General features: G+C 45.8%; 1 protein-coding gene across 3 annotated transcripts in view; it reads right to left on the bottom strand.

Moving 5' to 3' along the window:
- Positions 1–497: 497 nt before the first annotated feature.
- Positions 498–17431, bottom strand: part of LOC119953888 (junction plakoglobin-like) — a 71683-nt gene continuing 54749 nt past the window's right edge. For 2 of the 3 annotated variants that reach the window (XM_038778516.1, XM_038778517.1), the window contains exons 10-15: positions 17058–17177; positions 15739–15889; positions 13638–13759; positions 5195–5231; positions 2816–2976; positions 498–1685 (exon numbers count right to left, since the gene is read on the bottom strand). In XM_038778516.1, coding sequence (XP_038634444.1) covers positions 2840–2976; positions 5195–5231; positions 13638–13759; positions 15739–15889; positions 17058–17177 — 567 coding nt within the window. In that variant the 3' untranslated portion in view covers positions 498–1685; positions 2816–2839. Of the gene's footprint in view, positions 1686–2815; positions 2977–4600; positions 4626–5151; positions 5232–13637; positions 13760–15738; positions 15890–17057; positions 17178–17431 lie in introns of those variants that run through there. The other variant, XM_038778518.1, reaches the window with a different exon arrangement.

Raw genomic sequence — 17431 nt, forward strand, 5'->3', positions numbered from 1 at the left:
GAATGGTGGAACAGATTTTGGGGAATCACTGTGGTTAGCACTGCTGCCTCGCAGCTCCAGAAATCCAGGTTCAATTCCGGCCTTGGGTGACGGTCTGTATGGAGTTTGCACGTTCTCCCCGTGTCTGCGTGGGCTCCCGAGTGTGCAGGTTAGGTGAATTGGCTATGCTAAAATCTCCCCTCAGTGTCCAGAGGTGTACAGGGGAATAGGACGAGGTGGAGTACTTTTTTCAGATCTTTGATGGGTTGAATGGCATCATTCTGCACGGTAGGGATTCCATGAAGACATCCACCTGCTGTTCACGGACATTTGCTCGATTGTCTCGATCAGGGAATATTTATAAAATATTGCTCTGGAGATTAAACAGTTGGGTCAGAGCTGTGGTGGGTGTACACATGATGTGATCATCACAAATGAATGAACTAAGTGCTCCGTTCCACTGTATTGCATGCTCAGGGTTAATTGCAATATTTCTAAAAAGCAGAGCCAAAATAATGTGCGGTATATTGTTTTTAATTTGCTTTTTACAAAAACTTACAGGAATTATCAAAGGTGGTTTATTGAAACCATGCTGTGTATGAATGACCTGTATCACCATACAATTTACAATTTAAAGGAAAACTATTAGTCTGAAAAGCTGTTTTAAAATGGTTACAGCAGGAAAAAAAACACACAAAACACCAGCCACCATTAATATAAAGATCAATAAATCAGGATAGACAAATCATCAGTACATTACTCCTTCTACGCTGCCTTGTTTAGGTACATCCTGGGATTACTAACCTTGGGACGGCTCGTGGCTACCAGCTTACTGCAGGTCACATCCAGAAAGTCCCTGCTCCCTGCCAGTCAGATGGATCCAGAGTTCAGTTAATATCTTGTGCTGACTCCCCACAATTACTTCACTGGAGCCCAGACATTGGTAAACCAAACTGCAGCCCAAGTAATACACCCTGGCAATGATCAGAACTGAGCTGAAGAGTGATCAAGGGAGATTTAACAGTGCAATTCCATTTGCACTCAGCTGCTAAATTTCAGTTAATTAATTCGGGGAAAAAAAGTTTCCTGATCGTCACCTACTGATTCCCATTCGCCCAAGAAAATCATTTCCTCCCATCTCGAAACAGTGAAACATCAGCGAGGCAAGTGTAAGTTACAGATTGATAATGAAAGCTTATTTTTGATGCTTCTAGCAAATCCCTTGGGAATGGTACAGAACAATTCAAAGATCACCCATCCCAATGCAAGCAGCTGTCTTCACAGACTCCTGTGCTAACCAGAAACAGAGTCAAAACATTTTGCATAAATGTAACCTTAAAGTTTCTAAAACAAGAATGAAGCTGGTTAAAAACAAATAATGCTTTGGTAAAATGTAGCTTTCACAGCTGAGAAAAGGGGTCTTTCAAAGGAAGGTTATTTTTTTTTGAAGATCACATTATAGAGAAACTAGTTAAACATAGCTGAAACCTTTAGGCAGATTGGAGATTGCTCACTGAAATTTTTCCTGACACCAAAAATTTCCTCAATTAGTCCCACACTGAAAGGTTCCAGATAATGCTTCCCACAGGCTTTCCTTGATGCCCGTTAGGCACTTCTACTCAATGTCCGAGTCTCTGCCACACACACAAACACTCTGTTAAAAGCAGTTTTGCTGATCTCTTCTGAACCTCATTCACAGTTCAAGGCTGTCGAGAGAAAAAGATAAAGTCAGAATCACCAAAACACAAATTGTTCAAAAAGCCCACCGTTCCCATTATTGAGAATGCTCAGCTCCCGTTCACTTACTCAACGTCAGTCACCTTCACAGGAGCAACAGCAGTGATATGAACCATCTAACGATAATCACTGTCTGCAGTTGTAGGAATAATACATCCATCTCCTTTTCTGGCTTGCTAATTTCTCCCTCCCTCAAGCCCTGAAAACAGCGACTATTTTTAGGCGACGGGTTCTGCTGGGAAGGTGGGGCCACCGAGTGCAGGCCTCAGTTATCTGGACCGATCCCGTCCTCGTGCAGCACGGACACAAACAATTGCCTCGAAGTCAGCGTCTCCACAACCCCTCCACAGTCTTAGTCCAGCTGGGTGATGGTACCCATGGCTCAGTGCATCGTACTCTTACCTCCATGGGCTCAAGCCCTATCCAGAGACCTGAACTCACAATCGAAGGCCGACACTCCCGGGGCCATAGTGAAGGGAACACTGCGCTGCCAGAAGATGAGGCATTGGACCTCATCAATCTGACTGAGGTCCCATGGTCACAATTCCAAATTTCTGGGGCGATCTCCCACCCTGGCCAATATTTATTTCTCAACCAACATCGCTAAACAACATCAAGCTGCTGTTTGTGGGAGCTTGCTCTACACAAATTGGTTGCCATGTTCTCTACATTGCAAAAGTGACAACACTTCATAAATACTTCAGTGCCTGTCAAATGTGTTAGGATGTGGTGAGGCCATGACAAATGTGAGCTAAATATCAGGTGTTCATCCTGTATAGAATAACTTCCGAAATGGCATCCCAGCTGGAGGCGACTCACATCGTCGACAAGTGGAAAGAATAAAAAAAACCACCAAATTCTAGAGTGTTTAAATTTAGGAAACTTGATCTACAGCAATCAGGTTTTCTGACCTCAGCCTTGGTAATTTTGTTTGATGTATTTTATAACAGTATATCCTCTCAAAATGTCAGTTTGATTCAATACCAGGAGGCCAGTGTCAGAGAATTCACCCCATTCTCCCGATCATGGACAACCTGGTGTCAAAATAAGGTTTGACATTTTGTAAAATTGCCAGATTTTCACCATAAATTGATAATACCTTGTGGAATGATTGATGTGAAGTCTAACATTGATACCCGTTCTCTTCTTGCATTAGTCTTTCCATACGGTATATTTCATCGGGCATCAATTCACGGTTCATACCCATCCCAGGTTCCGAGTTTACAAAAGGCATGTTGGGATCACCAGGTGGGAGAAGTACTTTGAAGTCAAGTGTTGGAAAGAAGTACAAAAAAAAATAAGATGCCATGAGTGCCAACTTAGCCAAACCAATCTCACCTCCCTCCCATTCAAATGGATTTGTTGCACAGAATCCTGGGGCTGCTCAATTGCAATTGCTTCAGGATTCTTTCAACATATTGCTAAAAAACCCAATCCCACAAACACCATCCACTTCAGAAAACAGATCACAGGCTTCAACTGCAGACTCAACACAAATGAAAAAATGAAAATCGCTTATTGTCATGAGTAGGCTTCAATGAAGTTACTGTGAAAAGCCCCTAGTCGCCACATTCCGGCGCCTGTCCAGGGAGGCTGGTACGGGAATGGCAGGCTCCCACAGGCACTGCAGCACAGTGCAGTCCCGAGTGATTCTCTTCCAAGGAAGGGAGAGGTGACCTACACATCCACTATGCTGATCCCTGATCAGACGCCAACAGTGTCTCGGATACTGGACAGGAAACCAATATTTAATTTTAATTTTGTACGTCTGCGAGGAAAGGATATCTCGCTTCAGGAGTGATTTCACACAACATTGGAATATGGTAGATTAAAACAAACTTTATTACTGACACAGTATCAGAATATCTTTAACATCACACAATAAGATAGCTGACAATTACCCCTTAAACAACACCAATCAATACAGTGACACAAAAACCTTTAACTGCTATCTTTATTCCCACTCAAACAACAAAACCATCTCAGGTCAGGCGCCGGAATGTGGCAACTAGGGGTTTTTCACAGTAACTTCATTATAAGCCTACTTCTGATAATAATGGTTATTATTACTTTTTAGTACAGTTAGCAGACCCAGGATTACTTGCTTAGAGGCGTCTTGGATAAACCACTTTGAGAAAGAGAGATTTTTGAGACTGCTCTACAGAAGGAGACCTGGCCCCCTGTCAGAACAATGCAGAATCTCTGGCTGTATTTCTTCAGAAACCTTCTCAGCTCACCTTCCAGCCACAGACTAACCCTGAAAACATCAACAACAGGACTTCAACCCCGGCTCCTCCCGTCAACTATATCCTCTCACTAAGCTAAACATAATGTCTAATTATCAATAGGACAGGGAACCACCTTAATCCAAGTCCATTAGCCCAAACTTTTATGATCCTTTAATTGTACATCTGGCTCAAGCGGCACGATGGCACAGTAGTTAGCACTGCTGCCTCACAGTGCCGAGGACCCAGGTTCGATCCCGGCCCCGGGTCACTGCCCTTGTAAAATTTGCACATTCTCCCCGTGTCTGCGTGGGTCTCACCCCCACAAACCAAAGATGTGCAGGGTAGGTGGATTGGCCACACTAAATCGCCCCTTAATTGGAAAAAAAACAATTGGGTACTCTAAATTAAAAATAAATTGTACCTCTGGCTCAAAAAGCCGAACTGTCTTTCAAACCAGGATTTTTAAAACACTACTGCAGCAAACATACACAATAACACAGGCTTTTAACCCTTACTGCACCAAAGACATATAATGCAATATATCTGAAATTCCTAGATTCATCATATCATCCAGCCTCAAACAACTCCGGTCACACTGAGCTCAAGGTGCCTGAATACAGGCTACCCCATGAAAAATTGATACAAATATTACACAAATGTGCAGACAGATACTACAAATTCCTTTCTATTGATATACAAGAACTAGGAGTAGGCCATCTGGCCCCTAGAGCCTGCTCCCCCATTCAATGACATCATGGCTGATCTTACAAATGCCAAGTAAATGATAATGCATAATCATAGAATCACTACACCGCAAAAGGAGGCCATTGAGCCCATGGAGTCTGTACCGACCCTCTGAAAGAGCATCAACGCTCCCCACAAAACCCCCCCCAGTAACCCCACCTAACCGTTTGGATACGAAGGGGCAATGAAGTATGGCCAATCCACCTAATCTGCACATCTTTGGACTGGGAGAGGAATTCATAGCACCTGGAGGAAACCCACGCAGACATGGGGAGAACGTGCAAACTCCATTAGGACAGTAGGGTAGAATTGAACCCTGGCCCCTGACACTGAGGCAGCAGTGCTAACCACTGTTCCACCATGAGATGATACAGATATGCACATACACGCGCACACCGCGTGCGCGCGACACACACACACGCGCGCACGCCACACACACACACGCGCGCGCGCACACGCGCGCCACACGCACCCCGAGCACCACACGCTTCGCCCCTCACACTTACCATCATGAAAAGCATCTACAGCCATCAGTCGCTCAGCCTGGAATGGATAAAGAGCAAGTATTAGCTGAAGCCAAGGAAGAATGCCAACAGAACCCCTTCCCTCATCCCCTCCACCTTATCCGTCATCTGCCTCCATATCCCCTTCTGACCACCCCTTCCCCACCTCGTTTTGTCTGCCCCACACCCCCAGCCAACTGCTCTAGCAATTTGCTAACTTAACCACACCACATTCAGTTCGATTGTCCAGTTAAGAAAAGCTTGTGACAGACATCCAATGCTCTCCCGACAGAATCCTCCTCCACCACCCCTAATACCACCATCAATCCTTCGCCAGAAAGCTCACCTTTCATTATACAGCAGGATTTGGTTGGAAGGTGCCCAACAATCGCCATGCTCAGTGAGTAGCATCCTGATGGAGTCAGAGTCCCACTCCAGAGACCCAAGCCCAGAATCAAAGCTGACACTCTAGTGCAATATTGACTCAGTATGGCAACTGCTCAGCCCAGAACCGCAAGGAACTTCAGAGAGTCATGAATACCGCCCAGTCCATCACACAAACCTGCCTCCCATCCATTGACTCCATCTACACCTCCCGCTGCCGGGGGAAAGCGGGCAGCATAATCAAGGATCCCTCCCACCCGGCTTACTCACTTTTCCAACTTCTTCCATCGGGCAGGAGATAGAAGTCTGAGAACACGCACAAACAGACTCAAAAACAGCTTCTTCCCCACTGTCACCAGACTCCTAAATGACCCTCTTATTGGCTGACCTCATTAACACTACACCCTGTATGCTTCATCCGATGCCAATGCTTATGTAGTTACATTGTATATCTTGTGTTGCCCTATTATGTATTCTCATGTATTTTCTTGAATTTTGTTTAATTTCCTTTTCTTCCCATGTACTGAATGATCTGTTGAGCTGCTTGCAGTAAAATACTTTTCACTGTACCTCGGTACACGTGACAATAAACAAATCCAATCCAATCCAGTTGTTGCCTTTGAAACAGTAAACTGAGGCACTGTCTGTCCTCCCAGGATGGAAATGATCCCACAGCATAATAAGAACATAACAGGAGTTGGCCATTCGGCAATGCTGATCGGAATGTAACCTCAGCTCCACATTCCAAGCCTACCCCCAATAACCGGTCACCTACTTGGCTCATCAAGAATCAAACCACCTTAAAAACATTCAAAGATTCTGTCTCAACCACCTCTCGAGGAAAACTATCAAAAACTCAATCCTCAGAAAAAACTTCCTCCTCATTTTTCTGCAGGGACCCCTTGTTCTAGATTGTCCCAGAAGAGGAAACATCCTGTCTGCAGCCACCCTGCCAAGCCCCTCAGGATCTTGCTTTTCAATCAAGTGGCCTCGGACACTAAACTAGAGTGGATACAAGCCTAGCCTTTCCAGCCTTGCCTCATGAAGCAACATGTCGATTCCATAAAATCCCAGTGTTTTTAACTCTAGGCCCCTTGGTTGAAAAGCCAAGGATCCCATATAATTAACAGCGTTCCCAACTTGCTCCAACAGCTTCAGAATTTGTGTACGCACTCTCATGTCTATTCCTGCACCTCTTTAATATTGCACCATTTCATTTCTATTGGTTCTCTTCATTCTTCCTGCCCAAGTCAATCACTTTACACTTATCAAACGTCATCCACCAATGTCATTCACCACAAATCAGCCCATTTAATACCCTCCGCATTCTTTATCACGCTTGAGTTTTAGATCATAAGACATAGGAGCACAATTAGGCCACTCGGCCCATCAAGTCTGCTCCGCCATTCAATCATGGCTGATATTTTCTCACCCCCATTCTCCTGCCTTCTCCCCATAACCTCTGATCCCCTTATTGATCCAGAACCTATCTATCTCTGTCTTAAAGACACTCAGTGATTTGGCCTTCACAACCTTCAGCGGCAAAGAGATCCACAGATTCACCACCCTCTGGCTGAAGAAATTCCTCCTCATCGGTTTTAAAGGATCGTCCCTTTAGTCTGAGATGGTGTCCTCTGGTTCTAGTTTTTCCTACAAGTGGAAACATCCTCTCTACATCCACTGAGTTTTGTCTCATTTGCAAACTTTGAAATCATGCCATGTAGGCCCAAGTCCAGGTAATTAGTATATCAGAAAATTAAAAAATGGTCCTAATTAGACATCAAAATACTTGAGGGATTTGAGATTAGCGCAGGGGCTAGCGTTTGCTTCTCATGGAATCCTTTCTGATTTTCACTAACTCTTTTATTAGATGATGCAGTCACGTGGCAACATTTTAAAAACTTCAACACTGTTCCAGAAAGTAAAGTTTTCCTTCTTTTGATAGAGAGCTCAAATACCAAAAGGATATATATTATTAAATCTTTTAACATGGAATTTGTGAGCCAGGTCCTGGGATGGAGTTTTCGATAAAGCCATTTTGGAAGATGCTTTTGTGAATGCATTTACAATAAATCTCCATACTATATTTCCAAAATGAAAATTCTAACTCCTTGGCAGAAGGTAACTTATTTTTTTTTTTATATAAATTTAGATTACCCAATTATTTTTTCCAATTAAGGGGCAATTTAGTGTGGCCAATCCACCTACTCTGCACATTTTTGGGTTGTGGGGGCGAAAGCCACGCAGACAGGGGGAGAATGTGCAAACTCCACACGGACAGTGACCCAGAGCCGGGATCGAACCTGGGACCTCAGCGCCGTGAGGCAGCTGTGCTAACCACTAGGCTATCGTGCTGCCCAGAAGGTAACTTATTAAATGGGCAGCACGATGGCGCAGTGGTTAGCACTGCCGTCTCACGGCACCGAGGTCCCAGGGTCGGTCCCGGCTCTGGGTCACTGTCCGTGTGGAGTTAGAACATTCTCCCCGTGTCTGCGTGGGTTTCGCCTCCACAACCCAAAGATGTGCAGGCTAGGTGGATTGGCCACACTAAATTGCCCCTTAATTGGAAAAATAAATTAATTGGGTACTCTAAATTTATTTTAAAAGGAGAAAATAATTATTAAAAAGGTAAGTTAGTAAATTGGACATTCTGAATTTTCCATGTACCCGAACAGGCACTAGGGGCTTTTCACAGTAACTTCATTACAGTGTTAATGTAAGCCTACTTGTAACAATAATAAAGATTATTTATTTTATTATTAGGAACAAGTCTCACATCTGCAGCACCATTTCAAAAATCAATAGTCAGAAATGAGCCCTTTCCAGCATTCGTTGCAGGTTAGGTGGGGTTGATGTTATGAGGGTAGGCAGGGGAGTGGGCCACGGTAGTGTGCTCTGAGTGTCGGGTCTGTGCAGACTCGATGGGCTGAATGGCCTCCTTCTGCACTGTAGGGATTCCATGGTTGGTTTTGTTTGACCCATTTCAAGTTTATTTATCCTCAACTTTTTTTTTTAAAGTGAGTGCTGAAGAAGACATCAGGTTATTAACTGTGCAAGAATGGGGTTACACACTAATGTTGTAGCACCAAGCAAACCTTCACATTACAGTGTACTTGTCAGACTGGCAGAATAAGAGATGACAGGACTTGTTAATCTTCACTATAAGGAACGAACAGGCCCTTGTTTAAGGAGCCTCAACTTTAAATGACAAACAGCAATGTTAACCAATTATTGGTCGACACACAACCTACCTCAAGTTAAGAGATATTGCTAGAGAGAAAGCATCGACTTAAAGCTAAGACAACGTGCATCATTAGCCAAAAACCAACGGGCTGGTTTTTATTTCATTATTGACAAGTTAGAGACCAATTGGCCTTTTTCCAACAATTGACGACGGTGGGCTTTCAACATTTGTGAGCTATATGAAAGAGGTCTAGAGAAACCATTTTGGAGGGGGTGGGGAAGAGAGAGAGGCGGGTAGAGATGTGAAGAGAGATGGAAAGCGCTAGGTTTACGGAGTGGTGCTGAGAACTGTTTTTTGGAGTCATCATTTCACAACTTGGGTGAGAAGGGTGGTGAGAAGTCTGTTCAATTGTTAAAGTTAAGCTTTCTCCTCTTACCGTTAATTATTGCTAATTGCTGTTAACTGGTATTTTGCCTTTATCTTTCTGATTTGTTACGTTTTTAATGGCTAATAAACTGAGTTCACCATTGAAAGTTCTCTTTGTTGTGGAGGCACGAGCCTGAAGGCACTGGTAACGGCGCCGCTGCCGCTCCCTCCAACGAGGTACATTACGAGCCCGGTGGTGGCGGCTGCCCTCAAAATTTAGGGGCAGTGGAGGCGACACAGGGGGGGGAAGTGGGGGGCTCGGTAGAGGCCCCGCTGCAGGGGAACCATCGGTTTGTCCCAGGAAACATGGATGGCGGGTTCCTGGGGTGGCACAGGGCGGGCATTAGGAAGTTGGGAGACCTTTTTATTGACGGTAGGTTCGCGAGCCTTGGTGAACTGGAGGAGAAGTTTGAGCTCCCCCCGGGGAATATGTTCAGGTACCTTCAGGTCAAGGCGTTTGCTAGGCGATAGGTGGAGGGGTTCCCTTTGCTGCCCCCACGGGGGTAAGGGATAGGGTGCTTTCGGGGGTATGGGTCGGGGATGGGAAGGTGTCTGACATCTACCAGGAAATGCAGGAGGTGGGGGAGGCGTCGGTAGAGGAACTGAAGGCTAAGTGGGAGGTGGAACTGGGGGAGCAGATTGAGGAGGGAACATGGGCAGATGCCCTGGAGAGGGTGAACTCCTCCTCTTCATGTGCGAGGCTTAGTCCCATCCAGTTCAAGGTGCTGCACCGGGCCCACATGTCCAGATCTAGGATGAGTAGGTTCTTTGGGGGCGAAGACAGGTGTGTCAGGTGCTCGGGGAGTCCAGCGAACCATGCCCATATGCTCTGCGCATGCCCGGCACTGGAGGAGTTCTGGAAGGGGGTGGCGGAGACGGTGTCGAGGGTGGTGGGATCCAGGGTCAAGCCAGGCTGGAGACTCGTGATATTTGGGGTTGGGGTGGAGACGGGAGTGCAGGAGGCGAAAGAGTCCGATGTCTTGGCCTTTGCGTCCCTAGTAGCCCGGTGGAGGATCTTGCTGCAGTGGAAAGATGCGAGACCTCCGAGTGTGGAGACCTGGATTAATGACATGGTGGGATTCATTAAGTTGGAGAGAGTCAAGTTCGCCCTGAGGGGGTCGGTACAAGGGTTCTTTAGGAGGTGGCAGCCTTTCCTCGACTTTCTGGCTCAACGATAAGGTACTAGGTCAGCAGCAGCAGCAACAGGGGGGGGGGGGGGAGAAAGAGTTTTCAGAGGGGCATTGTTATGTTAATTTAATTTATCGTTAATTTATTTTGTTGTTTATTGGGGTTGGGGGGTTTGTTATATGCGTTATTACGGGGGTGTTTATTATTATTGTTATTGTTATTGTTTTGTTGTTTTGTTGATATATATTTTTCAAAACATTTCAATAAAAATTATTTTTTTTTAAAAAAAGAAAGTTCTCTTTGTTGCCATATGGTCAAGTCGCTAGAACCTGATATGCTTTACGATTGGGGGGTTATTATAAATAAAATTTCGCCATAAATCTTAGTTCAGATAAATCAAAAATCTTATACACAACCATTCACTCCCTCCAGCACCGATGCACAGTGGCAGCCATGTGTACCTTCTACAAGGTGCACTGCAGGAACTCACCAAGGCTTCTTTGGCAGCACCTTCCATATTGGGGACCTCAACCATCTAGAAGGACAGGGGCAGCAGATACCTGGGAACCTACACACCTGGAGGTTCCCCTCCAAGCTGCACAGGAGGCTGGTTGGTGGCACCCACCAGGCCCTCATCCAGCCTCATTACTGAGTTTCTGGTTGCCTTGTCCCTCTCTTTTGATTTTGGCTTTTTCTCCTACTGACGAGATTGGTAATGGCGCGGTAAAACATCTCTTCCATGGTGGCAGAAGAACTGGCCAGAATAACAACGCCACTTCCTCCAATCACCAGGCTCCTTCCTTCCTGCCATTGCTGTTTCTCCAATCATAGATTGCATCTCAGGAGGGAGCAACAAGGTCAGGATAGAGGGAGCCTGTGATTGGAAGAGCTGGAGACGTTAGCATAGAGACGACAGAATCTCTGACTCGAGGGGCACTTCCTCATAGATTCTGTCTCTCCAACGCTCTCTTCAATCAAACTGCACTATTCTCCCACTCTCTCAGACAGCTGAAGCTGTTCAACTCCACTTGGACCATGGCGGAACCATAATGTACGGTAATATGCACTGGGACGACCTTTCTTGAAACGTTTTCCCTTTCTTTGACTTGCCCTGGGCTACTTGACATTTTGAGAGCGAATGTGCCCACTGCTCTACTGTATATTTTGAACACTAGCCTAATATTGACCCATTTATTTTTTTCCAATCTGTAAGCTTAGTCAAAAGGAAGCATATGAAAGATCTAGACATCTAATAACTGAAAGCCCTCGTGGAGGAACTTAAACGTGGAAAAGGGGGCCATGAAATGTCTTTAGCAAACATGGTCAAGGAGAATCCGAAGGCTTTTTGTGCAAATATTAGGAGCAAGAGAAAGAGTAGATCCACTCAAGGACAATGGAGGGAAGTTATGCCGGGAACCACAAGAAGTGGGTGAAATCCTCAATGAGTACTTTGTATCGATATTCACCAGGGAGAAGGACGTGACAGATGCGGAGGTCAGGGATAGGTGTGCGAACGCTCTTGGAACATCAATATATTAAAGGGGGAAGTATCCTAAATTGCATTAAGGTAGACAAGTCCACGGGGCCGGATGGATTCTATCCCAGGTTACTACAGGGAGCAAGGGAAGAATTAGCTGGGGCCTTAACACATATCTTCACATCCTCTTTGCCCACAGGCAAGGATCCAGAGGACTGGAGATGAACACATTTTATTCCCTTTTTAAGAAAGGAAGCAGGGATAAACCGGCAAACTATAGGCCGGTGAGCCTGACATCAGTGGTGGGGAGGTGGAAGATACTGAGGGACACAATATGTACATTTGGAGGAAAATGGACGAGTTAGGTGACCGGCAGTATGGTTTTATACAGGGATGGTCATGTCTCACCAACTTTTTTAAAAAATTTAGAGTACCCAATTTATTTTTTCCAATTAAGGGGCAATTTAGCGTGGCCAATCCTGCACATCTTTGGGTTGTGGAGGTGAAACCCACGCAAACACGAGGAGAATGTGTAAACTCCACACGGACAGTGACCCAGAGCCGGGATCGAACCTGGGACCTCAGCACAGTGAGGCAGCAGTGCTAACCACTGTGTCACTGTGCTGCCCACGTCTCACCAACTTCATTGAGTTTTTTGAAGAGGTGACAAAGAAAAATGACACGGGAAGGGCTGTGGATGTAGTTTACATGGACTTTAGTAAGGCATCTGTCAAGGTCCCACATGGCAGACTGGTACAAAATCTAAAATCACATGATATAGATATAAATAAATGATCTGGAGGAAGACATGGGTGGTCTGGTTATTAAATTTGCGAATGACACAGATTGGCGGAGTTGCTGATAGTGCCTAGTCAGATGATGCAACAGGATATGGATAGATTGAAGACTTGGGCACAGAAATGACAGATGGAGTTTAATCCGGACAAATGCGAGGTAATGCAGTTTGGAAGATCAAATTTAGGTACATATTATACTGTAAATGGCAGAACCCTTAGCAACATTAATATAGAGGGATCTGGGTGTGCAGGTCCACGTTCCCCAAAAGTGGCAACACAGGTGGCCAAGGTGATTAAGAAGGCATATGGCGCGCTTGCCTTCATCAGCCGGGGCACTGAGTACAGGAGTTGGGAAATCATGTTGCAGCTGTATAAAACCTTGGTTAGGCCGCATTTGGAGCAGTGTATGCAGTTCTGGTCACCACATTATCAGAAGGATGTGGAAGCTTTGGAGAGCGTGCAAAGTAGGTTCACCAGGATGTTTCCTGGTCTCCAGGGTGTCGGCTTTGGGGAGAGGTTGAATAAACTAGGAATGATTTCACTGAAAGACGGAGGCTGAGGGTAGACCTGATAGAGGTCTATAAAATTATTAGAGGCACAGACAGGGTGGATAGTCAGAGGCTTTTTCCAAGAGTGGAAGTGTCAATTACAAGGGGCACAGGTTCACGGTGAGAGGGGGAAAGGTTTAAGGGAGATGTGAGGGGTGAGTTTTTCACGTGAGTGGTGGATGCCTGGAACACGCTGCCAGAGGATGTGGTGGAAACAGGCACATTAGCAACATTTAAGAGGCATCTGGATATATAAATGAATGGGGAGTAGAGAGAGAGATGCGGACCGAGTAAGAGCAGAAGGTTTTTTTTTTAAAAGTTAATTGAATCATGATCGCACAGGCTTGGGGGGCCTGTGTTGGTCTTTGTTCTTTGAAACAGAATTGTTCCATCTGTCTCTTGGCCAACTTATCAATACAGCTGTTGTTCCTTTAGGGATTAAATATTGCTACCAAGTCTATTATGTGGTGTCAGGGTCTGGTGTATGATCCAGAGTACATACCGCATCCCAGGCCTCTGGGTCATTTCTAAAGAGGGTGCTAGTCAATTCAATGGACAGTCGCTTCCGGTAATCCTGGGGCTTGTCTTCGGATATCCGGAACAGCACTGCAGCAGCATAGGTAGCTATGGAGCAGAGAGAAAGGATCAACATATCACTTCAGCAGTGCTTACCACGAGAAATCCAAAATCTACAGCGAACAGGTGAGAGGGCCTCAGAGAGTGTGTCCGGACAGAACATGAGACACAACAGGTCACAGATTTATATCATTTACAGCACAGAAACAACTGATTCACGTCAGTGTTTATACTCAACATCAACCTTTGTCTGCCCCCCCTTCAGCTAGCCCTCATCATAACACACGGTGGCACAGCGGTTAGCACTGCTGCCTCACAGCTCCAGGGTCCCAGGTTCGATTCCTGGCTTGGGTCACTGTCTGTGTGGAGTTTTCACTTTCTCCCCGTGTCTGCGTGGGTTTCCTCCGGGTGCTCCAGTTACCTCCCACAGTCCAAAGATGTGCAGGTTAGGTGGATTGGCCATGCTAAATTGCCCTTAGTGTACAATGGTTAGGTGGGGTTACTGGGTTACGGGGATACGGGTGGAGGCGTGGGGCTTAAGTAGGTGCACTTTCCAAGAAACGGTGCAGACTTGAAGGGCCGAATGGCCACCTTCTGCACTGTAAATTCTACGTTTCTATTATAACCCGTTAGTTCCTCCCTTATTTTTATCAAATTCCTCACTGGCTCAGAACTCATTCGACCGTTCTGGTTTAGGAAGGGACTGTCCTATTTGGCTCCAGTGTGCACTATTTTATTGAATTTTATGAATTTGTTTAATCCCTTCTGGGACAAGATATTTCAAAGCCCTGGCTGAATAATTTTTTTAAAAAATAATTTTTATTGAAATTTTTTGAAAAATATATATCAACAAAATACAATAATAGCAATAACAATAATAAACACCCCCCGGCACCCGTAAAAACGCATATAACAAAACCCCCCCCCCCCCCAATAAACAACAGAATAAATTAACAATAAGCAAATTAACTTAAACACTATCCCCCTTTCCCCCCCTTTTCCTTCCCCTCCCTCCCCTTTTTCCTTCCCCTCCCCTTCCCCTCCTCCTTCCCCCTCCCTTCCTTTCCCCTTTACTCTCCCCCCCATTCCCCTCCCTCTCCCCCTCCCTCCCTTTCCCCCCCCTCCCCTCCCTTTCCCCCCCTCCCCTCCCTCCCTCCCCTTTTCTCCCCCTCCCCCCCCCCCTTTCTCCCCCCCCCCCCCTCTCCTTTCCCTCCCCCCACCCCCAGGTTGCTGCTGCTGCCCTAGTACCTTATCGTTGAGCCAGAAAGTCGAGGAAAGGCTGCCACCTCCTAAAGAACCCTTGTATCAACCCACTCAGGGCGAACTTGACCCTTTCCAACTTAATGAATCCCACCATTTCATCAATCCAGGTCTCCACCTGGATTAACCTCCACTCGGAGGTTTCACATCTTTCCACTGCAGCATGATCCTCCGCCGGGCTACTAGGGACGTAAAGGCCAGCACACCGGCCTCTTTCGCCTCCTACACTCCCGGCTCCACCCCAACCCCAAATATCACGAGTCCCCAGCCTGGCTTGACTCTGGATCCCACCACCCTCGACACCGTCTCCGCCACCCCCTTCCAGAACTCCTCCAGTGCCGGGCATGCGCAGAGCATATGGGCATGGTTCGCTGGACTCCCCGAACATCTGATGCACCTGTCTTCGCCCCCAAAGAACCAACTCATCCTAGATCCGGACATGTGGGCCCGGTGCAGCACCTTGAACTGGATGAGACTAAGCCTCGCACATGAAGAGGAGTTCCCCCTCTCCAGGGCGTCCGCCCATGTCCCCTCTCAATCTGCTCCACCTCCTATTTAGCCTTCAGCTCCTCTACCGACGCCTCCCCCACCTCCTGCATTACCTGGTAGATGTCAGACACCTTCCCATCCTGGCTGAATAATTTGGCCTGTCCAAAGGCACAGAGATCAACTTTAGTCCCATTCTCTACCAGGACTCCCCAAACAGCATCCCATTTACATCCCAGGGGGAGACGGTGAGTGTCACTAGGAGAATACCCATCACTTACCAATACCCTCGTTCATGGAGTGCAGCATCTCTGTGAGGGGCGCTGTGGCCCCCTCTTGGTCTATTATCTCTGCTGCATGCCGATCTTGTGCCAGTTCACACAGGACCCCAGCTGCGACACGCTGGATGTTTTCAACAGGAGAGTAGAGGAGCTGGAGGGAAAAGAACACATAGCAGTCACCAAGTTGCATGGAAATCCAAAGATAAACTTCCTTACTGAGAGACAATGATTTAACACCTTTAAAAAATAAATTTAGAGTACCTAATTATTATTTTTTTCCAATTAAAGGGCAATTTAGCGTGGCCAATCTACCTAACCTGCCCATCTTTTGGGTTGTGGGGGTGAAACCCACGCAGGCACGGGGAGAATGTGCAAACTCCACACAGACAGTGACCCAGGGCCGGGAATCGAACCCGGGTCCCCAGCGCCGTAGGCAGCAGTGCTAACCACTGTGCCACCCTTTAATGATTTATCACTTAAGGTATAATTTCATTCCTGATAAAAGTTTCCCTCTCCCTGCTGGGAGACAGTTTTACACACAACGTAATCATTTTAACATCTTGCCCAGTCTACACATAACTGGTTTGTTTGACTGTGGTCTGAGGGTGTAGTCAGGAAGTTCATTTTGTCTTCAATCCGTGCCTACAGAGCTTCCTTCCAGTGAGATTCCCGGGAAAACAATTGGCAATGTGTAAAAAAAAAAAGGGGGGCTAATCAAAATCTCCTGCCTGGCCTCAGTTACACCACTATTGAATTAACGTTTCCAGTTCAACTGGACGCTTAAGTCAATGTAAACTATCACTGAGCCAGTATCCTTGAAACAATGGTCAGTTTCAGGATGAAGTAACAATTGACATAAAGACAGGAACTGAAATTTTCTAACAGGATGGGGCGAAACGGTTCCCAAAGGAAAGAATGAAAATTTATTTGATACTATATTAGACCAGTCAAAATTATAATCAAACTTTCACATGGCAGAAGGGTGCTTATATTTGACAAGAATAATGCTGTTGATGAGCTTGGGTTCTGTGAATGCAAAAATAAGTAATAGTAAACAAAAGTTACCAATAAGAGGTACATCTATTAAAATACATTTCCATGAGGAGATGTGAAACTGTGAAATTATACTTGTCGGAGAATGGGAGATTGTCCAGTTCCTGACCACGTATCAGATAGACATCGCAGATGAAGAAGGATTTGGGACGTGAGGACATAGAAGTTGATTTATAAACGCATTTTTTTCCTTTCAATCATGTTCCATGTCCTGTTTGGACTTGGCGATTGTAAAATTTTGGTGTATCAATCAACATGCAGCTTACCTGGACAAACAGTGGGATTGTGTTGAGTTGAGTCATTTCACTCCGATTGACATGATCCCGGGCAAGAATGTGCAATGCTCCCGTGCAACCTTCCACAATCTCATCCATTCGTACTCCATCCTGGTGGGCCACAGGGCACTGATTAGTATCTATGCTGCAAATCACAGGTGTCCATCGTGCACTTTACACTGTCATTCACTTATTTCAACATTCACCCCCATTCCCCCATCCCTAAAAGGTGAGGACCAACTCTGTTAACAAAGAACTGCAGCTTCAAGATCTCATCAAAAGGGACCAATTTAGTTGTGGGTACCAAAATTTGTCAGCTATTGATCTACTAAAGGCAACACAGCTGAGCCCAATCTCTACCCACA

This window comes from Scyliorhinus canicula, chromosome 19, assembly GCF_902713615.1.
Source record: "Scyliorhinus canicula chromosome 19, sScyCan1.1, whole genome shotgun sequence".
Classification (NCBI taxonomy): Eukaryota; Metazoa; Chordata; class Chondrichthyes; order Carcharhiniformes; family Scyliorhinidae; genus Scyliorhinus; species Scyliorhinus canicula.